Raw genomic sequence first — 23,758 nt, 5'->3', positions numbered from 1 at the left:
GATGGAGGGAAGGAGTATTTACAGTTCTTAGAGTTTTGGTTATATAGTGTGCTGGATTTTTTCTCAGTCTATGTATGATGACTTGGTGTCTTCGATTTAGACTAGTATTTTTTGGGGGAGGGTTAGTGGAAGAGAGTTTGCTCATTTGTTGGTGCCAGCTAGAGGTTTTTGTGTGGAGGTCGGTTTGTTTGGACTGGATATGTCGGTTGTGGATTATACGTATGTGACTGGGCATCGAGATTATTATGATCTTAATGAAGTGATTGGTAATTAGGTTTCTGATTGAGGAGGCCTAGTAGGATTGATTATTGGGAGTCGGTTCAGATAGATTTTGATTGCTTCGTGTATTGCTATTATTTCGCTGGATAGCACCGATGAGTGTAAAGGCGGCAATCCAATTTTTATAGTTGATGAATCGTTGCTCCGTGTTATTTCTTAGAAATATAATTAATGCTACTCGTAACTTAATTCCGATTCTATTGTGTGTATAATTGTTATTATGAAATTCTATAGAAACGTATCAGAGTCTCTCAAGTGCTTTGATTAAATACAACAGCAGATAGAGGAAACTAAGATAAGAACTACAGAAGTATTCTATCTACCAATAATTACTCTAATCAAAAAAAGTTCCTAAAATATTGGTACTTTGAGAACCCCTCCCCATTATCCCAAAACAAAATCCATCGTGTACATTTTATAGATTATAATCGGTTTTTTATTTTGGAAAAAAAAAGAGTGCTGCTGCTCTGCTTAGTAGGAGACTCCACTGTTGGACTGGATCCAGTCCAGGTAGCTGGTGACGCGGGAGAAGCCGGCTGGGGCGCCGGACTCGCAGCCAGCGCTCGACACGAAGGAGGTGACGCCGATCAGGAGGTTGGTGCTCTTCTGGACCAATGGGCCGCCAGAGTCGCCGTTGCAGGTGGAGATCTTGTTGGGGGTGGCAATGCAGATGACGCTGCTGGTGATGATCAGAGAGCCGTAGGTGTTCGAGCACACGGTGTTGGTCACAACGGTGAAGTCGCTGTACTGCAGGGTGTTGGTCACGGAGGTGGCAGCATCGGAGTCCTTGCCCCAGCCGGAAGCGATGGCGGTGTCACCGGCATAGGTCGAGTAGCTGCTGGCAATGGAGGGCAGAGCCACCTTGTTGATGTCCGAGGTGAAGCTGACGGCAGGGGTCTTGATCAGGGAGATGTCGTTCCTCAGGACAACGCTGTTGTAGCTGGCGTGCTGCACAAAGCCGGAGCTGGAGACGGTCTGGGTGAGCTTGGCGTTGGTGCGAACAGTGGCGCCGTAGTAGATGGTCACATCAGAGGCACTAAAGAAAGCCAGTAGGATATTTTGTCAGAATGCTCTTGAAGGCTTGAGAGAGAAAGAGTTTTCCTTACCCGCTGGTGCAGTGAGCAGCTGTGAGCACCCAGGAGTTGTCGATGATGGAGCCACCGCACCACCAGCTGCCGCTGGAGCTGCCAAAGCTTAGTCCCACCTGGTAGGGGAATTGTCCCTCCGAGGCGGTCTGGCCGTTGGTGATACGACCCTCGATCGAGGGCACCACCGGCAGGTCACGGGGATGCACAGGCAGAACCTGGGGCAGCAGGCCAGCGGAGGCGGAGGCCAAAGCCAGAGCGAAGACTACGAGCACTTTCATGATGATCGAATGAATGTCCACCAACTGACCAAACGGTTCTTTTTATATAAATCGCTTATCAGAGTGCCCTGCCCGTGGCCTGCCGGGCCGTGCCGTGCCTCTTGTGTTTTGACCAAGTCATTTCTGTTTATTTCGAACGTTTGATTTTTTTTGTTTTTTTCTTTTTTTTTTTTGGCGCTTATCGGCGCGCGTGAGTTGGGGCTTTTTAACTCGAAAAACATAAGCAGCATACGCCTGCCATTTTTCTATCTCCCGCTTTCTACGGAAAGGATGTACATATGTGTGTATGCACACTCAGAGAAAACAGCCCTCAGAATCGAATATTTACACTTAAATTTAAAAATGTATACCAATAGATTTGCGGCGAGAGTGTACTTGTTTTCACTTAAATTTTGACCTCAATCTGAAAATATTTAAACAAAATATTATCCATATTTAAATTAAATATTTTTAAATATATTTAAAATTTAAAGTACATTTTTTCATATTTAAAATAAATATATTTCATATATAAATTATAAATGTTTGCATCAAAAACCCGAATATTTAACTCAAACATGAGTGTTTTTCTTTCAGCTATGCCATTTTTCTTTCAGTGTAGTTCTGGTTATCATTTGAGAGATATTGGCATTATCGGCAGGGCTTTCTATTTGGCCTATTTGGTATCTCCGGCTATCGTTCACCTCCTCCAACGGCCTATTGTTGTTTTTTCTGTGATTGTGGGAAATCTATTAGATTACTTAGTAGATACACCCGCAGGCTTTCAATTAAACGCACTCGAAGAAATCAAAAGGCGGCAGACGTCTAGCACTCCGCCCTGCCACTCGTGATAAGGCGAAGATTTCTTATAAATGACGACAATGCTTTGCGCAGATATTTATCAATGGAGCGGAACGAACGGGTGACTTTTGAGCTTTATTTTTAGGTATGGGAAAATCCCACTTCAATGAAATCATTCTATTCGAAATTATTCGAATTATTAAATTTGCAAAAATATAATTTTACAACCAGAACGACTTAACGATTGTGTTTGGCCCGAAATGAGATTTACACCCCCACTCTCAGTGCCACTCTTTCGAGTGGCAGAAATTCCCAGCGATTATCTTAAATCATATTAACCATACGCAATGGTGTCCGACAAAAGCTGCCAAGTCATTTGGGGGCGGGGGCAAGTGATAGAGGGCCATAGTTGAATCTGGGAAAATTGAAATCAAATCGCCTTACGTGATGGGAATGCCCAAGGAAATGCCCTGCCCGGGTCTCGGACTTTCGGGGGACATTAGCACATAAAAACAATTCATTGCCTTTCATGCTGACACATGTAGTTGTTGCCTGCCTGTGTGGGGCATGTGGCATGTGGCATGTCCTTGTGCGTGTCTGGGCCATAAATGCTAAGCGGGATTCGTATGTGGCCGAAACTAAAATAGATTTCTGTCCTGAAGATTGCTTCTATTCTTGGAAAGGAAATGGAAAATAGTTGGTTCTCCCATTTAATTAGAAGATAGCATTTATCCTGCGGCTTTCCTCCCACAGATATCTTTAATCCCTTGCATTAACTGCACTTTATTGATTTTTTTTCTCTCTGCCTTTTTATGGTTGCTCCTTTCGCTGATTGCGAAAAAATGGCCCGCCCTTTGTCTCTGTCTCTTGGGGGAAAAAACAAAAGAAACTAATTTTCTTGAAATATTTGCTCTCATTGTTGTTCAAGCACAACCTTAAAGTCCAACCTAAAGGGAAGGAAAAGAGAGAAAAGGAAACGCAAGGAAAGGAAAGGAAAGGGTAGAGTAGAGAGCACTTTAAATTGCTCGACAGTTGATATATACCACTCGCTCGTATTATATATATTACGTATACGTAATGCGCTTACTCAACACACACGCTTATTAGACGCATATCCTGCTCTCCACGGAGTCCAGCGACCCAGAGCAACAGCCTCGACTGGACATTGTTGTCCACACACGAAACAGAGAGAGACAGAGCGAGGGGGCAATCGAGTATCCAGTTGCGTAGATGGCGATATCCTTTCGCAGGAAACAGTCCCAGATTCGTCAAGAGCTACGCCTCTGTCCTTAAGTTGAGATATATATATATACATATATATATGTACACGAAACGAAGGCATTTCCAAATGTCCCCCAGCGTGCGCTCTCCTTTGACGATGGAGACGACGACGACAAACAAGATTGCAGCAATAAAATTTCGACAAGTGAACAGCAAATGATAAACGAAGCAGCAGCTTGGGATAAAAAGTGGCAGTGGAAGGTGGTGGAAGGGAGCAGGAGCAGGAGCAGGAGCAGGACTTGGACGTGGAGAAACACTTGAGCACTGCTGCTGGTCCCCACACAATTCGAGGCAACAATCTAATGTGAGCCGCATCGATTACGCTCCACGGACATGGCATTTCACTGCCACTCCTCGGACCCTTCCTCTCCTCTTCTCTCCACTCCTCTTCTTTCCGCTGTATGTTTTTTGGCTGCCATTACATTGTGTATTATTTGGCTCAAATGGAAAACTCTGTTCAGTTTTTCTGTCTTTTTGTTGTCGTTGCTGTGAGCGTGTGTTAAATTGTCATGAAAATGTCGCAGGGCCTGCGGTACGGTCCACTTCATAGTTGACCAAAATTAATGACAACTGTCTGCTACAGCTGACCTGCTGCTCCTGCTCCTCCTGCCTCCCTTTTCGGTTGATGACTTATCACATGGTCCATGTCTATTTCCTGCTATAATTCAAATTGCTTTTGGCTGAGGAGGCTGCCTTGGAGAGCCTTCGGAGGTTGTCAACAGCAGCCGCCTCATTAATCATCCCTCCTGGGATATGCCTTTGCGTATGAGTAATGCGTTTGTCCGAGTCACCTCCTCTTGGCCGGAACTTATCGCCTATCACAGCCCTCCCAAGATGTTACCAACTCTACTCCGTAAAGTTGACTATTTTTTTTCCTCAAACGAAATGCAATTTGTTGCTGCACATAGGTACGATAGACGGATGGATAGATGGTGGTTGCAGCCCCCCTCCCCCTCCTACAAGAGTTTCCTGGCACTTGGTCAAAGTTTTTGTGTTTTGTGTTGTTGTATTGCAGTTTGTCAACTCGTTTTTAATGCGCGATGTATTGAAAAAGTTTGATTAGGGAAGCAGCTGGTTGTCTGGATAAACTCCCCAACAAACTGCTACCTGAGTGCAATTTTCAACAGGAAAAAACTTGATAAACAGAGGGAAGGAGAGGGGGCCGCTGTATCGATCCCACCAATCTTCAGTTACTCCGGATAGCTGTCAATATCCATGAGACAAATCCCCTCCCCAAGTGGCCAGCATTAAGTTTTATGTCCAGGGATCAAACTAAGTTATTATTTATGGATATATTATACGAGGATATGGTCCCTCAGTCGTCTTCTATGGCTGTGCAAATATTTGCGGGAAATGCAGGAGGACATTTTCCCAAGATTTTCTATCAATACGCTGGCGCTTGGCTTTTGCATATGAGAAGGCCTGCTTCTGCTTCAGCTACTGCTGTTCCCTCGAAATATATAAATATAAATTCCTGCCATGCAAACAAATCCTTTTCGATAGATTGCTTCTGGCTAGCCTTTTTTTTTTTGCCTCCCCTCAACCCCACCCCTTGGATTTTATTACGAGAATATTGTGTGCAAGTGCCAAGGATTTTTGTCGACTACGACAATTGGATTTTGTGCGGCATAAGATTTGGGGGGATTTCCCGAGGCAAGCACCAGAAACGTGTCCCCCCAGTACGCGGTGGCACTTGTCTGCTTATTGGCATAGGCATTGGAGCATCCGAAAATGATTCCGTGATACTGGTACGAGTATTCCTTTTGTTCCGTCCATCAATATTGCAACTTTTCTTTTGTGTAGCTCTTGTCTGTTGTCTGGCATTGGCGGCGGCGGCGGCGGCGGGGCTTTTCATGCGGATTCTGATGCTGATGCTGAATCTGAATCTGAATCTGAATCTCCAATTTGAATGCAGTCTGGTCTGATGTTCGCTCAACGGGTAAGCAGAGCAGTCTTTTTATTCCATAGCAAAAATCTCCTCCTTTGTTGGGGACTTCATTAATGCCAGTTCTCGTGTACCGTATATTTTGTTGAAATATTTCCCCTGTTCAACTTAATATAATGGAAGGATGCCTGTTGTTGTTGTGCGCCGGAAAATATATAACTACTCATCAAATTTTAGCATGCAAATATTTATATACACGTCCCATAGAATGAATGTATGTACATACAAATTTCTGGAGCAGAATGGAATGCTTTATGGCTTATAAACATTTTTTGTTTGCCAATATGTATTTTGTTTCTTTCGCAGAAAAAGAGATTCTGTGCGGCTGAGCCCCATGTGCGCTCTGCGCTGCTTTTGTTGTAATTTCGGTTTATTGTTTTCTATATATTTTTCTGCTTGAACGCACTAAAAGCTACTAGGAATGCCAGTCAACCAGTCCATCCATACAGCCATCCCAGCCGTCCCAGCCATCCATTCAATCCACCTTTCTCCGTGTCCCTGCTCTGCTCCTCCTCGATGGGAGCAGCATTTGTTTGCTTTATGTCTTTATTTTTGTGCCCTGCCGCCTGCCCTTTCCCCTGTGCCTGCCCTTGCAAGAGGAGCCAAAGTATTACGGATATTATTTTTTGCTCTACTCTCGAGCTGTTGTTTTTTTTCTTTTTTACAGAGAGTGATGGCTGCCACCGTGCCCCTATAGGAGTGATGGGATTTTTGGTGAGTGCTCTCTGAGCGGCTTTGCATATGCGTGTGTGTGCCATCTACTTGAGAGCCAGACAGGAGAGAAAACCCCCGAAATGTTTCAATTATTACTGCCCCGAACTCCCGTACAAGTATTTATATCCTGTGGGTACACCTACAATATACAATATACAAGAGTATATATTTATATATATATGTATATGTAGAATGAAGTAAGCCATTAACTTTTCCTGTCAATCAATTGTCACTCCCAAATCGCAAAAGGAGGAAGAAGGCAAAAACCTAAAAACAAAAGGCACAAGACCATGACAAGACACTTTGGTGCCATGCGAAATGGAATGAAATTAAGAGAAAAGCAAGAATTCTATATATATATATACGTACGTATAATAGAATACATGTAGATGAAATGGTAGACTTGAAAATGCTCTAACCAAATGATAAATGACAATAGGTAGATGGAAGGAAAGTAATTTAACGAACATTTGTACATAATTTTGGAGCATCCAAATGATATATGATAGGGCTTGTACCTGTATAAACAAAAAAGTAATCCAACAAAGCAAAGAACATACTATATATGATTGCTTTTAACCTCAGTAAATCATATACTTTCTTTGACATTTTCTTTTAGATGGCACCAAATGATATATGGGGACATTCAGGTACATACATATGTATACAAATACAATATTGAAAGACACAGGCAAAAGTTATGCCATTCCTTGGACTCAAAGTGAATCATATCCTTTATCTGTTGAGATGATTTCAGAGAGCATCCACTTTGGAGCAGAACAAGTATTACCACTCAATCAGTAGCAAAAACAGTAGCCAGAAAAAGTCTTTGTCTTTGTCTAGCAAAAAAAAAAAGCGGCGAACTTTTGCCGTCAAGTCATTGTTGTAGAAGAAGGGCGAACTCTGTTTTGCTGGCAAGGAATGGGTTTCCCGTTTCCCGTGAAGTGGTGTGTTGAGTGGAGGAGTGAAGGAGTGGAGGAGCCACCGGCAGACAAGCCCGAACCAGAACTCGAGCCCGAACCCGAACGCCAGACCAAGAGAGAGGCAAAGCAAACCAAAGTGTTGTTTGGATTTCATTATACAATTATCTTGTTACCAGAAATAATGGTGTCGAGCCGGGCAACATGCCAAAAGCATTCAATGAGCTTGATGCGTTCTTCCTTCTACCCTCTCAGTCCTCTCTTTACCACCCCTCTCCATGGGAGTTTGTGTTTTTGTGTGCGGGGATTGTCTGTCAGTCAGTCAACCCTCATACGTGGAATGTGTGTGTGTTTGCCGGAAGTTGAGCGCGTTAGGAAAAGCAGGAAGTCATTAGCCAAAAAAAAAGCAACAATACTCTGGTGATGGCGGCTACTGCCGGGGAGGGGATCCGGGTATTTGGGTATTCGGGGAGTCGAGAGAGAGAGAGAGGGAGAGAGTAATGCGATAAATAAATGAAAATGTTTGAGTTAAATGAATTAAGTGTACGATACGCGGAGCGGAGAGCGGTGGAGGTCTCTCCTTTCTAGACTGGTTAGCACAGGGGGGATGGTAGATGGTGGATGGTGGATGGTGGCTTTTTGTTAGAAACACTTTCTGTGTTGGCCTGTCATTCTCTCACCGAAGAGAAGTGCTGAAGCAATCGTAATTGCCGGGCACTTAATTAGCCGAACATCGCTCAAAGTGTCACAGAATCAACAAAGGGTTAAGTGAATGCCAGTCAAAGTTTCCACTTCCAACAGCTCTAATATTGCTGGTCATTCAGTGGATTCATATCATATGTGTATGATTAGGATTAAAGCCAAAGATCAGAGATCCTAGAGGTCCCCTAGCGTTGACCCCAATATCGTATATACTCGCATAAGCTGACTCGCACTCGTCTGGCTTTCATTCAGGTTTTTTTTCATGCCTTTTCACTCCACTTAATTAAGTATGTGGACCCCCTCCCCAACCAAAAACCCTTAATTAAGTTGATTGCTTTGAATCGACTGGAATTTATTAGCCAGGATTGCGTTTGTTGACTCTCCAGTCAAAAGGCTCTGCCACACAGACAGACACACACACACACAGACACACAGGGGGAGCCTCCTCCCTCACATTGGGTGGGGGTGGTATGGCATAATTGATGAGCCGACAGTTTGTTAATTGATTTCGCTCTGTGATTAGTACTTTAGTACCGAAATCCGAATTGATTTTATCAAGAAATCGAACTAAATATTTAATTGTGGGACCTCCTCTGTGCTCAGTAGAAGTGGGTCAGTAGCCAGCAGACAGGAGCCAGCAGCCAGGAGCAGTCCCAAAGGTGCCAGGAGACAAATAACCAAATTAAAGTGCATCCATATGCAGTGCCACAGCCACAGCCACAGCTACAGCCAGAACTAGAACTAGAACTCTGTGTGGCACTGTCTGGTGTCTGTGTCCGCAGGCTGGCCAAATATTTTGCCAATAAAATGAATCGTAGAAAACTGCTTGACCAAGTGACTGTCATGGCTTTGGCTTTGGCTTTGGCCCCGAACCACAGGAACGAAGTCCATCTCAATCAGAGCAGAGCAATGAAGTTTGTGGCCAAGAAAAAAGGAGAAACGAACATTCAAGCGTTCAATCAGAGAGCCATGAAACTGGCTCCAAAGTGGATTTTAAACAGAGCAAAAACTTTCTCCATAAACACACGCCGGACCATTTCAAAAGTTGACATTTTAACTAACTTTGGACCTTCACAGATACCCCACACTCATCCCACTCTTATCTTCTATGTAGAACTGGAGCCTTTAGTTATGTATGATATTTTGTCATATCTAAACCACAAAATACGAATACTCGTACTCGTACTCGCACTCGTACGATAGCTGGAAACTTTTTTGTGCTGTCATAAATTTCCGCAATGCAAACATTTATCAGAATGGCTATGGGATTCCCAGTACCTCAGCCTTGCGAGTGTGTCCTCATCCTGGCATCCTTCCTCTGCCTTCACTGACGGACTTTATATGTTTCGGGATGCCAGTATCTGCTGCTTCTGTTTCTGGGACTCTCTCAGTTTCAGTTTCTGTTTCTGTTTCTGGTTTCTGTCATTTGGGTCGTGTGTTGAGTAAATGCTTTTTATTCCGACCGCAGGACCAGATGGTCTCTGCGTTTCGCAGAGCGACCACCTGATATCCTACCCCCAGCATCTGCGCTGCTGCCTTTCCTCGGAGAACTCATGTGGCATGTGTGTGTGTGTGTGTGTGGCATGCACTGAGAAAATCATTGGAAAATAAAAGCTGAATGACTCTTTAAAGTCTGCTTGTAAAATGTTTAACTTTTCCCATTTATTTAAATTTCTTGTAATAATTTAAGTGCTGACATATTGTCGCCTTGCCACGCCTCCATTCTCCATTCTGTCTCTTTTGCTTTACTTTCACTTGCGGCGAAACTTTTTTCCTTTATTTATTTTCGGCCCCCAAGTTTTTCCCGCTTTTATTGTGTCGCTGCGAAAATTTAATGAATTTTAATGAAAACTTATGTGCCGAATGCCGAGAGAGTGTCTTGCATGTGGCGCCCCGTAACATCCTGGCCCTGCCACGGCCCCTCCCCCATTTGCATGACAAAACACTTGCAATTGTCGTTTAATGTCAATTTAAACTTTTCATGTGCCCATTGGAATTCATTGGAGCTGCTCCAGACTGAAGGAAAACGCAGATGGTGACAGCCATTCGTTGGTAATCTTTTCTATATTTATGCGAAACTCAAGTCCTTCATTGACTGCTCCTCCTCCAGGTTCAGGCTCTGGTTTCAGTAGGAGATGCCAGTGTTGGTCTTGATCCAGTCCAAGTAGCTGGTCAGACGGCTGAAGGCCACTGGGTAGCCCTTCTGGCAGCCGGCGACAGCGCCGAAGGAGGTAAGACCAACCTGGACCTTGGAGGACTCGAGCACCAGAGGGCCGCCGGAGTCGCCGTTGCAGGTGGACACACCGTTGGGGGTGGACACACAGATGTTGGATGCTATTACATATTGGGTGCCATAGGTGTTGGCGCACACGGTATTGGTGATGACCGTCAGCTTGGCCCACTGCAGGTTGTTGGTGACAGCGGTGGCCGAATCGGAGGTGAGACCCCAGCCAGAGGCGATTACAGAGGAGCCGGCGTAAGTGGAGTAGGAGTTGGCGATGGCTGGGATCTGAACTGGCTGTATCTTGGTGCTGTACGAGGTGACGGGGATCTTTATCAGGGAGATGTCGTTGCGCAGGTTGGCGCTGTTCCAGCCGGAGTGGATGAGGATCTGGGAGCTGGCGACGGTGTGGGTGACCTCAGCGGAGGTACGGATGGTGGCACCCAGATAGACAGTCACCGACTGGATACCTGAGCACCACGACATTTTGTATCCAGACTTCTGTGATATGCCACTTTTAAAAGCGTATTTCAAAACTTCACCCCGCCCCTTCCGCCTCCACAAAGGACGCAAGTCTGTTGCTTCCACAATTTTAAAGAAACGAGAAAGCCAAAAACGCAGAATCATAGAAAATGACTATATTTTCTAGACTGCAGAATCTTTTACTAGATCGTATCATTATTATAGCTATAACGAAGAAAAAATGTTCATTCTCTCTCGCTCTGTCTCTCTCTTCCACACACGTTTTATGGTCGGCGTCTAGATCTGACGCCTAGATGCAAACTTCGGTCATATCCCACTGGATAAAGTGTATCTAAAATGTCAACCTCCTCGAAACGAAAAATCATTTTGCATTCAAAATTCTAAATGAATAATGAATAATGATCTTATCATCTTGAATTGAATATCGTTGCGATGTGATCATTATCATAGTCAGACTGAAAAAGAAACAATTCCCGTTGTAGATGATTCTCCCCACTTCCACGTCGTGCCTTCCGTCTCTCTCATTTTGATATCCCACCCCTATCTCTTTCTGTAGCTCTCTCCCATTGTGATTCGTACTTCGAACATGTGCGAATCGGATCGCTATACGTTTTTTGATAGCGATAGATTGATATTTGTTAATGTAGGGGACTGATCGTCGGTCTTCATAGGTACATATATCAAATTCGGAACAGAGTTTCTATCCCGTTTATCGTATATAATTCATCAATTTGGATCCATTTGAAATTCATTGGAGTTTCATTGGAGGAAAGAGTGAGATAGGATTTTGGTTTCTTTTTTTTATATTTATGCGAAATTCAAGTCATTCAATGACTTCTCCTCCAAATTTAGTAGGAGATGCCAGTGTTGGTCTTGATCCAGTCCAAGTAGCTGGTCAGGCGAGTGAAGGCAGCGGGGTAGCCCTTCTCGCAGCCGGCAGCAGCGCCGAAGGAGGTAAGACCAACCTGGACCGTGGAGGACTCGAGCACCAGTGGGCCGCCGGAGTCGCCGTTGCAGGTGGACACACCGTTGGGGGTGGACACACAGATGTTGGAGGCGGTAACAATGGAGGTTCCGTAGGTGTTGGCGCACACGGTATTGGTGATGACCGTGAGCTTGGCCCACTGCAGGTTGTTGGTCACACTGGTAGCGGAGTCGGAAATCTTGCCCCAGCCGGAGGCGATCACGGAATCACCGGCGTAAGTGGAGTAGGAGCTGGCGATGGCTGGGATCTTGACGGCCTGGATCTTGGTGCTGTACGAGGTGACGGGGATCTTGATCAGCGAGATGTCGTTGCGCAGGTTGGCGCTGTTCCAGCCGGAGTGGATGATGATCTCTGAGCTGGCGACGGTGTGGGTGACCTCAGCGGAGGTACGGACGGTGGCACCCAGGTAGACAGTCACGGACTGGACACTGAAAGCGGAAGGGAGGAGAATGATGAGTACTGGGATCCTCAGCGATCCTGAGAGGAGGAGGCACTTACCCGTCGGTACAGTGAGCAGCAGTGAGCACCCACTGGCTGCCGATCAAAGAGCCACCGCACCAGGCGCTGGAGAGAGCGCTCAGCTTAAGGGATAGTCCCACCTGGTAGGGGAACTGGCCGGTGGTGGCAGTGGTTCCTCCGGTAATGCGACCCTCGATGCTATCCTGGACGGGCATCACGCGGTTGCGGGACACCAGCTCGGGCTCGGGGAAAGCCGAAGCCGAAGCGATCGCCAAAGCCAGAATGATCAGGAATTTCATGATGATATTGTTGCGTGTTCAGTAAAAGGAACTCAACTGATCTTCCATGGCCGAGTGTGGGTCTTTTATAGCACCCTTAGTTGGGCGAATCGAGCCCCGTCTCCCGATTAGGTTGCATTTCACAAATAGAGCTCATTTGATTAGATATGACACTGCCGACGCGCAGACATCATCAGTTCTCAGTGCGCTATCTTCGGAGATTTGTGCGGAAGATATCGATTGGAGATTAAGCGAAACTTCGGGCATGCGGCCCCAAAATGACTCTCCTATTTTTCGCCGAGCTGTTTGGCAGAAGTCCAGGAGGGAATTAGGGGATATCTGAATTTCCATCTAATCTGAGATAGGACCTGCTCCAGGTGGGATCTTTGCCTGTCTACTAATTAATTTGATTAATTTTTAAAAATATCTTCGAATTAGCAAGGGTTTGCTTTGCTTTGTTCAGCTCTAGACGTGTCGCGGTGACGTCTTCTCCGCGTATCGGACTTTTTCTGAGGTGGTTCTGTTCTGACCAACTATCTTATCTGTTCGCCCTCTTAGGAGCATAGAGGGTGCCTAAGCTTGTGGTTCCTGTGGTTGTTTACTTTGGACTTTGCTGAAGGTCAAGGGGTGCGTGGGTGTGTGTTGCAGAAGGGCTGCTCTAGACCTAAGCCTTAAATCCCCATAGAGCAGGTCCCGATTGATGTTCGCTGTAATTTCGGAAGCTTCTTTTGACTTGTGCGCGATTTCACAATCTAAATTCCAAATTAATCAATCAATGATTGTGTATATAAAGTACGGGAGTGCATTGTCTCTCTCTTTTTTGTTTATAAATCAAAAGTACAGTTGTTCTTGCAACCGCAAAAACCCACCGCAACCCTCATGTCCGACAATTGCCGCGTGATTTGCCGACGTGCATTGCCATTTCCTAGAGGCGTGTCGACCAGCCGCAGAGCTGCGGTTAATGGCCCATTCAGATGGCCAATTAAAGACGATTAGCCCCAATATACGTAGAAAAAAAGGAACCGCAGTACTCGCAATCAAAACAATCAAAAACGAAGAGACAGGTTCAATTTCAACATTGAATTCATTGGAATTTCATTCATCAGAATGCTTCTTTATTGGCCGCCTTTATTGGGTTGTATTCTTACTGCCAAATTGGCTACAGAAATTCTGATGTTATTGTTATTTATCCGATACAATTTCCATTCCACTCAAAGGGCGAAAAGCAGCCCCCTTGTACTCGTAAAAAATACCATTTTCACCTAACCAAAGAGAGGTCTCTCTCCGGTCCACTGCTGGCTGCTGACTCCATTTCATTGTGTGGCTTTCTGCTGCTCAAATTGGTTTTATTGTCTGTCTGGTCCGCCCGCTCGACTATATTGTTTAGCAATTAATGGCCGACAATTAGGCGTTAATTGCATTTAGTTGGTCATTCCTGTTTGCTGTCGGATCCATGGCAAATATGCGGTTATCCTGGTGTAGACAGTCGGGGCACCCAGCTCACAGCCCCCAATGCTCCCGAACGAGGTTACTCCAATCAGGTAGCTGACATTGTGCCACTGGTAGGCCAGGGGGCCTCCGGAATCGCCCTGGCAGGCGCCACGTCCGCCCCGTCCATCGGTGCACAGGTGTCGCCGCGTGCTAACCAATCCGGGCAGAAAGGAGCACATGCATCGCTCCTGGTCGAGCACCTCCACATCCAGATAATGGAGCAGTCGGGTTCTTTCCACGGCCGAGTCCCCTAAGCTGCCCCAGCCCGAAACGGTAGCTGGCTGCCGCTCAACGAACTTTTGTTGCATGAAATCCCCCGCCAGGGCGATGGTTTGCACTCGGTCTGAGGGGATGGCCTGCCTGGGCAGGTGAATCAATGCCAGATCATTATATGCCCCGAAGCCCAAGTATCCCGGATAGACCCTGAACTCCTGGTGCGACACGAGGAACTCTTCTGCGGCACCTCCCCTTTCAGCCAATTGAATGACCCCCAGATAAACCCTGGCACTGATGGCATCCGTCAGGCAATGGGCAGCCGTCAAAACGTATTGGAGAGTGACGAGGGAGCCCCCACACTGTATGAGATCGCCATTACTCAGTTGCACGATGATGCCCACTTGATGGGGGAACATTCCTCCGTCGGCCAGCTCTCCGCCAGCGATGCGAGTGCTCACTGGAGATGTATCCTTCTTCTTCTCCTCAAACTTCTCGCAGAGAATGCGATACTGCTCGTAGCCAATCTGCCAGCGACGCTCCATGATCGTCTCATCATCTGAAGTGTCATCGTCTTCCCTCTGATCTTTCCAGGCCTGCGATTGCGATAGCCCTCCCATTAAGATTAATAACAGAAGGAGTGCTGAAATCGACTGGTGATTCTCCATCTATTACGAGTACGAGTACGAGTACGAGTATATATGAACGTGGAGTGTGTCCGTCTGAGTGGGTCCTCCACATGGAGTACATAGATGGTTTTTGTTCGTTTCTATTGAGTTTTATAGTCGGGAGCGCGTCAGCGTCTTTGGTGTGTGACGGCACGTGTCTGTATCCCCAGTCTGTTAATTGAATTTTCTTGGGTTCCCATTGCAAATTATATACGTGGCAGCAGCAGCAGATGTTTGGCATTCAGTTCCTCAAGCATCCATGTAATTGCCGCACGTTTTGGCGATTATGTTGCTTAGGTTAGGCCTTCGACAGCTCCACCACCATCGGCAGCACTCCACTCCATTCATTCTGCTAACTGCAGCTCCCTTAATTGCTTTCGACTCATTCATTTAGCCGGCTTTCAATTGCATGATGTTCTGTTGGCAGTGTCTGGGTCTTTACTACCACCGACTACCTTTTTATCAGAGCTTTGATTATTATTTATTTGATTTACTGTCTATACGAGTATGTGTACATATGTTTTTTTTTTCATTTTGCCATGTGAATTGCCCATTGATAGTGTACCCGGAGGTAGCCAAAGGCACGATATCTTTCTGTCATTCAGTTTTATAACGATCGTAAATGAACTTTCAAGTGTTTTTCCCTTTAATATGCTATTTATTTAATTGGAGATTAGAATGTTTGTAGAACTCTAAGGCTGGTTCCGTGGACTGGGGGAAACTTCGGCAACTACCTTTGAGTTAATTTATAGAGACTTATTAGCAAAATATCTAAATATATATTTTTTTGATTATATGTACATATTTTTGCTACTTTTTGAGGGTCAATTGATTAGCCTTATCTTCTTTGAACAAAAACCTTATCCTTAAATAATGATTCTTATCCCGAACTATGAGCTTTTTAACTTGATGAATTCCTACACTAAACGAAAAGGGGAGTAGGAAAAAAAAAACACCTATGCCAAAACTTAGTATTCGGGTTTTAAATTTAAATATAAAACACTTTAAAATAAATATAATTGATCCCTTTGTTTAGGAAATATTTTTTATCTAAATATGAATATTATTTATTTTAAATAAGAAATTTATTTATTTTTTAAAACAACTTTATTTGTTTTTAATATACATTTTTATATATTATAAGTTATATTTATAAATTTTTAAAAAATTATAAGTTAAACAAATTTCCGTCATTTTTTCTCTGGATGTATGTAGATCTTTCATACCCCCTTCAAGTGCGTAAATCCGTTTATTACTCTTATCTTAAATAATCGAAACCCTAAATGATTCCTATGGGAGTTTGTTTTTTGTTTTAAAAGTTACTTCAATTTAAAAAACCAAAGTTTTGGAGCATTTAAAATATAAAATACAATTTCTACGAATACATTTATTTATATATTTTAACTGTTACTGAAATACGAGTACTGCCACCTCTTATCGAAAGTTTTTTATCATGTATTTGGAAATCTATTCATGTTATGTATTCCCGATTACCGAAAGGAAATGCCCCAAGAGCAGAGCACTCTCCCAAGCCTTGTTTGACTTCCATCCAGAAGTGGAAGAACTTTTGTTTGCTCTTTGTTCAATTTTTATTAGATACCATTTGTTTGCGTGCCTCGAATGGATCCACTTGCAACCCCCCCTCGCTGTTCCCTTTGTACCCTCTGTACCCTCTGCACCCTCTGCTGGTGTCTTTAGCTGTTGTTTTCCTGCTACTTGAGGCCGAAACCTTGGAGGTTTGCTGCGTGGAGGAGCTCTGTTTTTATGTTTATGCGGAAATCTGCAGATATTGTGTCAATATCAATAAAATTAGATTAGTATCGAGACGACGGCAAACAGCCAACCAAAGTGTGGCAGGCAACAAATAAACCCACCCCACCCCAGGCCCCTCTCTCCCTTAACCAATTTCATGTGTGCGTGTGTGCTGTGGGGTCTGCTTCCGTTATTGCCGAAGCTCACTTCCGGCTACAGAGTGCGTCTGTGTGTGAGGGAGGGTCTGTGTATGTGACAAATGGTTAAATGCCTTGAAAATTGTTGCAATTTTCATTCATCCCGGAATTGGGGGGGCCCAAAGAGCATACGGGCCGGCAGCCACACTTAATCTCAGTTAATTTTCTTAATGCAAAAGTTTTTTCCACTCTCCACTCTCCCCAATTTCTTCTTCCTGTTTTTTCGGTAGGCTCAAAATTGCTTTTCACTTAATTCTTTTCGGTGCTGGTGGAATTTTATGTTTCGACCCAATTTTCATAATGCGCAAATTAGAAAAGTTTTTCCCGGGGAAAAGTTTCCTCTATTGGAATTTTACTTGTTTTCTCTTTTGGCTTACAATTCGCTTTAAAGCGGAAGCCTTGGGATTGGTTTCCCATTCACAACATTCCCAGCATTTACGTGGGGAATTATCGCCGAGAATTTCCTCTCGCATTAACAATTGTGTCTCCATTTCTCATCTGGTGATGTAATCTTTTATATAAACACAGCAGTGCTTCCGCGCGCTCCAACACTTTTCATTTGATGTCCGACTAAGAAAAACATTTGCACAATTGGCAGCGCCAGAACAAGGACATAAAACGGAAAAGCACGAGAGTGGTGGGTGTCAGGCGGTGGTGGGGTGGTTGGGAGCTGTCGCGGTGGTTGTGGCAGAGAGTGTGACAGTCGTCGAATCTCTGGTCCTCCTCCACACACCCGAATCACGTGACGAATGATTGAGTGCACTTCTGTGTGCGCTTTTTCACTTAAAATGTGCGATTTCAATCACTAAAAGCAAAGGTACACATCGGAAAATCGAATCAGCCATGGCTCACTGCGGCTGATGGAGTTCCTCGAGTGCCATTCACCATTCAGTGTTCGGCATTCGCTCGATTCGAAGTTTTTGGCATTCGAAGGGCCATTAACCGCAAGGTGACTGTGGCTTTTGGGGCGGATGGGGGCAGGGGCAGTGGCAGAAACAAAAGACGTTCCCAGTGCATTCGTAAGAGAGATAGAGAGAGAGAGTGAGAAAGGGAAGTTGGCAATAAAATGCTGAAACAAGTTATGTGCAAAATGTCCGGGACACGTGATGGACTTTTCAGAAAAACCAAAAAAAATAGAAGCAAGTCAAGAGAGAGGGAGGAAGAGAGTAGAAAGGGAGTTTCGCTAAACATTCCGCACATCAAAACGACGCGCCACTTAACAAATCCCAAGTTGTCGTTGCGTGCCACGTGACTGGCATACGGAGAACACCATGGGACGAAAAGGAACTCCGGGGCAGAGTGCCGTGCCTGCCGAGAGCACCGAAAACAATAGCTCTGCTTTGGCCTGTCGGAATGTTACTTGTTCGCTTGTTACTTTGGGGAGTATCTGGACGGGCCAGGAGAATGCCGGCAAAACGCTTTCACGCACGCTCGCCCGGCCAGGCGACCTGCCGCGCTTAATTTCCGCTTGTAATGGACGCACGATAAATCTTGGCAAGCGTTTCCGAATCTCCAGGAGGACTTCTCGCCTGCACGCAATCGAAATACATCTTTTGTTTGGGTTTCCTCTTTTCGGGGTCTCTTTTGGCAGCTTGTTGCACTTGAAAAAGTGCCTGGCGATTTATGGGGAATTTTATTCATTTTTGGGAAAGAGAGAAATATTTTCCAGATTTTGGTACTGAAAATATTCTAGTATTCAAAAAATATTAAGTATTTTATCAAAATATTACCATTTTGTTTTTGCTTTCTGCTACAGTCTGCAGTTTATTCAATTTGTTCAGAAAATACTCTGACATTTGCTGGAAAATACTTTAATTTCAATGAAATTTGCTTGGCCTACAACGGTCCTCTTTGTCCCTCTTTGTAGACGCAGACGCAGGCCATCATTTAAAATTGGAAATCCTTTTAACTTGCAACCGCAATGTGCCAATTGCCAGGGCAATTTTTATTGTCGCCCCATCGTTAGTCACAGGCTAAAAGCGTTCGGGTAACAACTATTGCCATGGCCCCGTATCCCTTTTACCCATCCTTTTACCCATCCTCCAGGAGCCCAGGGGCCCAGTAGCCAGGAGCCAGGAGCCAGAAGCCAGCCCACCTGTGCGTGCCGCTTAAGCCGGCGATAAGGCGAGCACATTTGGTGTGGAAGCGAAACCCCTTCGAATCCTGGATCCTGCTGGAGCCTGGAACCTGCTACGTGCCTTTCTTTGTGGCTGCGATAAATTGCTATTGGTTTGCAGTTGGGCCAAAAGGTAAAGCTGCTAATTTATTAGCCAAAGCGACAAACAAAGCATAAATAAGCAGAGGAGAAAGGGGCCAGAGTTGTGGTATGGGATGGTATCCGGATAGCAGTTCCATCAGTCTGACCTTAAACATTCGATTCCATTCCATTTCCACTCTTTGTCGCTCTCCATTTGGAAATGTTGGCTTTAATGTGTCCTGTGTCGTATGTGTGGGTGTGTGTGTGCAAGTGGCATATAAATTTCAATGGGCATAAGAAGCCGCTAAGCTTTGGCTTTTCTCTCTGTCTCTCATGTGCCACGCATACAATGGGGCGTTAGGGCTTTCCATTGGGAATATGCGTCTGTGTGTGTGTGTGTCAAACAATGGGACAACGACAACGCATATTCAATAATGTCGCTTTCAACTTTTATGCTTGGAAAATGCAAAAATCTGCATGCGGCAAAGACAGAGAGATGGAGAGAGAGAGAGAGAGAGAGAGAAAAGCAGGAAGAGCTGTGCCAGAGGGGCATAGAGGGAATGGGGGAGATAGCGAGTTGGCTAAACACATTCTCATGCATTTTACAATGTCGCCAAAGCCCCGTCGGACTACAGTTCTTGGCTGTGAACAATAGAAAAACGAATTAAACAAAAAGCCAAGCCAGCGGCAGGTCCCCCCGAGTATGACCGTGTGTGTGTGTGTGTGTGTGTGTGTGTGTGGCTGTGTCTGTGTGTGTATGTGCAACAACAATAACTAGAAAAGCAGCAGCTGCAACAATGGGGAACAGCAAAAATGAATGTGCGATTCCAAAGTATGTGTGTTTGTGTGTGTGTTAGATAGGAGAGGAGAGCGGAGCGGAGCGGGGGATGAAGGAAAGGCAGGCAGAAGGCGAAAAGCAGAAATGTTCTACTGTTGCTTTTACTGGCTTTTGTTCGCCTCACCACCTACGACCTGCCTCTCTACCCGCCACATCCCGTGCTTTTGTTGCTGCTGTTGCATTAGCAGCCATAGTGCATTAAAGTGGCACGCCCGAGCATGTGCGCACACTGAAAGAAAGAGTTGATTGCAAAAACCGTAGAATATGTGCCAGAAATAAGGGCTCCGGGGAGCGACTCGGCAGAAATGGATTTTGTTCCTGACGCAATATCTTGGCATTTTACAGTCCTTGGCTAGTATTAGGAATAGTACGAGATAAATTGCTTCCCTGTGGCACTCAGTGGTTCCCTCAGTGTACGCCCCTGACTGCGCATCGCATGTGGAGCTAAGGAGCGGAGCGCCTGCAATCGAAATCCATCGTTGCTGAACAAGATTTGATCAGATTCCGATATCAAACGAGTGTGTGTGTGCTTAAATGAGACCAAATGGGATATTGATAGTCCAGAGAGAGGGCGCGACGACGACTTCTTTTGGGTTTAAAGATAGCTGCAAGCTGAAGTGTATCCCCAAATCTTAGCTGCAACTCATATACCCCTTGGATACCCCCTAGGGCATTTGTTGATACTTTCCGTTTCCGCTTTTATTGCTTTTGTTTTATTTCAGATTTTTCGCAGCAGAGCTGCACTTATAGTTGATCGAACTGCGCTGGCAGAGCAGAGTGTTCGTTTTGGAAAAGTTTCAAGTGCCGGAGCAGCCGTCACAGTTGCACCACCAACAACAACAGCTCAAAACTCCACTCTCCGAGTGCTCCGTCACTTGAAATATGTTGAATTCTGGTCAATAGCATGCAATTTGGGTTAGGCAAACAAGTAAACCCGGTCAGACCCCTGTCAGAGCCCGTCTGGGAGCCCTGCTCCTTGTTGGGTGTGGCCAAACATTATGGCATAATCAGGCGGGAGCTGCCTCCACCCCATCTGCCATCTGCCAGCTGCCATCCACGTTCACGTCTGCTGCTGCATTCAATTGGCCCTGGGGCACGACACACGAGGCGGCTGTCTGCCAATTGGCCGAAAAATGCCACAAAAACATATTTGGCAACAGTGGTGGGGCCGCTGCAGCAGAAGGACGAGCGGCTCCTGGGTCAATGTTGATTTTGTTGTTGGTTTTGGAGAGGAGACGGCGACTTGGTTGCAGTTGGGCCATAAAATCAGGCAGTCAATGAGCCAAATAGCCAAAATAGCTGTTATTGTTAGTGCCGCAGCCCGGCAAATTAATGAGGTGTCCTGTTTAGGCCATCAGACCAGGCCAGTCCACTGTGCCTAGTCGGAATCAGAGTAGGAGCTGGAGTCCCGGCTCTGCTGCAGGCTCGTAATTGAACATGTGGGGGAATGGTAATGGTATCTCCCGGGTGCAGACATTTAAACGGATTGGCAATTGTCCATTGGCCAAAAGCTTTAAGGGGTATCTTCGCGAAAGATTCCTCTGGCTATCTGCACAGCTTTAAGGGTGTATCCCCCTGCAGGCACTCTAATCTCTGATGTGGCATTACATTTAGCCGCTTTCTTGGCCGCTTTTGCGAATCCTCCATTGTCTGACAGTCCAACAGCAGTCCCCAGACAATATTTGCATGAAAACTGTTACTGACACTTGAGCATATTCCTGCCGAAAAAATAAAAAATAAAATAAAGCAAGTTGCAAACTTTCCCGTCCTGTCCCCACTTCTTTTTTATTGTTTTTCGTAATTTTCTGTCGCCAGCGCATTGTTGGATGTTTTAATGACAAGCGAGGAGCAGGGCAGAGCAGAACAGAGCAGAGCTGAGCAGAGCAGAGAAGGACTCTGGCAATTGTCGCCTTAATGCCAGTCCAGGCGACAACGTTGACACACACACAAAGTGTACAAAAATGTTCGCTCGAGTCTACATTTGTATGGAGGGGACTGCCAACTGCCAAAGTTACTTAAGATGCACGGGCCTAACAAGTTTGGGACGAGATTTTCTAGGTACAGGCGAAAGTAAACCTTTTTTTCTCGCTGCAGGCAGTGGAGGGACCTCCACCCACCATTTCGGTTGGAGTGGAAGTTCGTTTACCTCGCAGCCATAAAGCACTTATTGCGCATACGCCATGTGTTACAATTGCCAGCCAAAAGAACTTTCAAGACATTGCCCAAACACTCTCCCTCTCTCACTCATTCTCTCTCTGTCTCCGTGCCACAAACATTTTTAATTAGCCTAATGAAAAAGTTCAAATATAAAAGAAGAAAATCTCTTTTCATATTTTTTCGTGGCCCTGAACAAAGGGGATCCCGGGTGCTGTCGCTGTCGCTGCCGCTGCCGCTGCTGACAAATGAAGAAAGCGCAGCGCAAATAAGCAAAGCAATAATTTCTGTCATTCTGCAGTGGAAGTTGCAGCCAGGGGACTGTGGCAGGACAATCTGGAGAACAAAGAAATGCGACTAATGAAAGCGTTTGCAAAGGAGAGAAAAACTCTAGGTAAATATGAATGACTCACACCCCAATCCGGAGGGAGTCGAGCCCAGTTTGCCTTTGTCCTTCAACCGATTGGAGAGCATTGAGAATGTTCAATTAAAAAACTTTCTTCGGGGCTGAGAGACAAAACGCTTAAGCCACTTAAGAATTGTGGACGTCGTTGTTCCCGACCTCCACAGTCGAACGGAGCTCCTCCGATAAGTAGGCATTGCATTATAATTGATTTTCGTCGTCTGACTGTTTGTTGTGCCACTCGACCACTTTGGCTTATTAAATATTTAAGAGGGGAATTGTCAAAAACATCGCAAGTGAATGACAGGACGTCCCCCGAGCGCCACTCCACGCGCTTTTTCCCCTATTTTCGTGCCCGTTTGTTTGTCCCGCAATAATTGACAAATAAAGTGAAAAAGCAGGGAAAAACTTTTCAAGACTTTTTCCCCATGAATACTTGATGCTTCTTCGAGTCTCTGAGGCGGTGAGGGTGGGGGTGATTTGGCAATTTTCGAAATTATTTAAATGGCAGCCATTTGCTCTTTTTTCTCGTTTTTTACTTTTATTTCATTTACGCACGCCTTCGTGTGTACCGATGCCGATAATTGCAACAAAGCAAAAGTTTTCACCGAAAAAAAAAAACCATGAAAGAGAGAGAGAGAGGGAGAGATAGAAAGCGCCCAGCAGAAAAGTAGACAACACTTTGACATTGAACACAAAAGGGGAAGAAGGGGGAGGTTGGGAGTTTGGGATGTTGGGGGAGGGTTGGAAAATTGCCGCTGGCCAGAAAGTTTTCCATTGAAAAGATTTGCCACACACAAGAACGAACGAACGAAAGAAAGAGAAAAAATGTGTTTGGGGATAGCTGCAATTAAAAAAAGGGATTACGCTGCTGGCCAGACTTTCGATTTGTCTCCATCCTTCCTTCCTGCCGGTCCTGCCGGACCTGCCGGTCCTTCCGCTACTGATTTTCTTAGCTTTCTTCGATTAAAAGTTTAGCAAATTAAAATCGTATAATGACGGTGATTAGGCCACAGAACAAATGCCATTTGAAGAGAACTTTAAAGTTATACTGCCGTGAAAATGCCAGCCAGCGCCATAAATATGGAAACTGTGTCGCCGAACAATAATTAACGTGTGAAAATTTATTTCCACATGCAGCTGCCCCATCGACCAATTTGCATAATGAGTCAGGAGACGAGAAATTGATTGTTATTTCCCTCTGTGTCTGTGTCTGTTTATGTTTCTGTTTTATTTAAAAAAAAAACAACTTTATTTACTCAATTATGTTACGGTAGTGAATTATTTACATATTTTTCGGGGTCGAATTTTCATTTTGCCTCGCTAGGGTTTTCCATTTTGCTTATATTTAAAATATGCATTTCAATTAGTTATATATTTATTTATTTACGCTTAACAATTGAAAGCAGCAACAACATTTAACATAGAGTTA

General features: G+C 45.0%; 4 protein-coding genes across 4 annotated transcripts; all 4 read right to left on the bottom strand.

Moving 5' to 3' along the window:
• Window positions 1-691: 691 nt before the first annotated feature.
• On the bottom strand, window positions 692-1,666 carry LOC108152481 (serine protease 1-like). The gene is made up of 2 exons (XM_017281855.2): window positions 1,386-1,666; window positions 692-1,315 (listed from the first exon to the last, which is right to left on the bottom strand). Exons 1-2 carry the CDS (start codon window positions 1,643-1,645, stop codon window positions 751-753), a joined length of 825 nt encoding a protein of 274 aa, XP_017137344.1. The 5' UTR covers window positions 1,646-1,666; the 3' UTR covers window positions 692-750.
• Window positions 1,667-10,112: 8,446 nt separating this feature from the next.
• On the bottom strand, window positions 10,113-10,733 carry LOC108165331 (serine protease 1-like; the record flags this gene model as incomplete). Its single annotated transcript, XM_017301365.2, has 1 exon — window positions 10,113-10,733. A coding segment is annotated over one exon (621 nt), but the record flags the coding sequence as incomplete, so codon positions are not given.
• A 743-nt stretch (window positions 10,734-11,476) lies between these two features.
• On the bottom strand, window positions 11,477-12,473 carry LOC108153675 (serine protease 1). The gene is made up of 2 exons (XM_017283791.2): window positions 12,175-12,473; window positions 11,477-12,104 (listed from the first exon to the last, which is right to left on the bottom strand). Exons 1-2 carry the CDS (start codon window positions 12,432-12,434, stop codon window positions 11,540-11,542), a joined length of 825 nt encoding a protein of 274 aa, XP_017139280.1. The 5' UTR covers window positions 12,435-12,473; the 3' UTR covers window positions 11,477-11,539.
• A 1,046-nt stretch (window positions 12,474-13,519) lies between these two features.
• Window positions 13,520-15,189, bottom strand: LOC108165332 (brachyurin). The gene has a single exon (XM_017301366.2). It carries the CDS (start codon window positions 14,783-14,785, stop codon window positions 13,835-13,837), a length of 951 nt encoding a protein of 316 aa, XP_017156855.2. The 5' UTR covers window positions 14,786-15,189; the 3' UTR covers window positions 13,520-13,834.
• Window positions 15,190-23,758: the final 8,569 nt, after the last annotated feature.

This window comes from Drosophila miranda, chromosome XR, assembly GCF_003369915.1.
Source record: "Drosophila miranda strain MSH22 chromosome XR, D.miranda_PacBio2.1, whole genome shotgun sequence".
NCBI lineage: Eukaryota > Metazoa > Arthropoda > Insecta > Diptera > Drosophilidae > Drosophila > Drosophila miranda.
The sequence above is the reverse complement of the archived record's forward strand: the minus strand, read 5'-3'. Positions and strand labels throughout refer to the sequence as shown.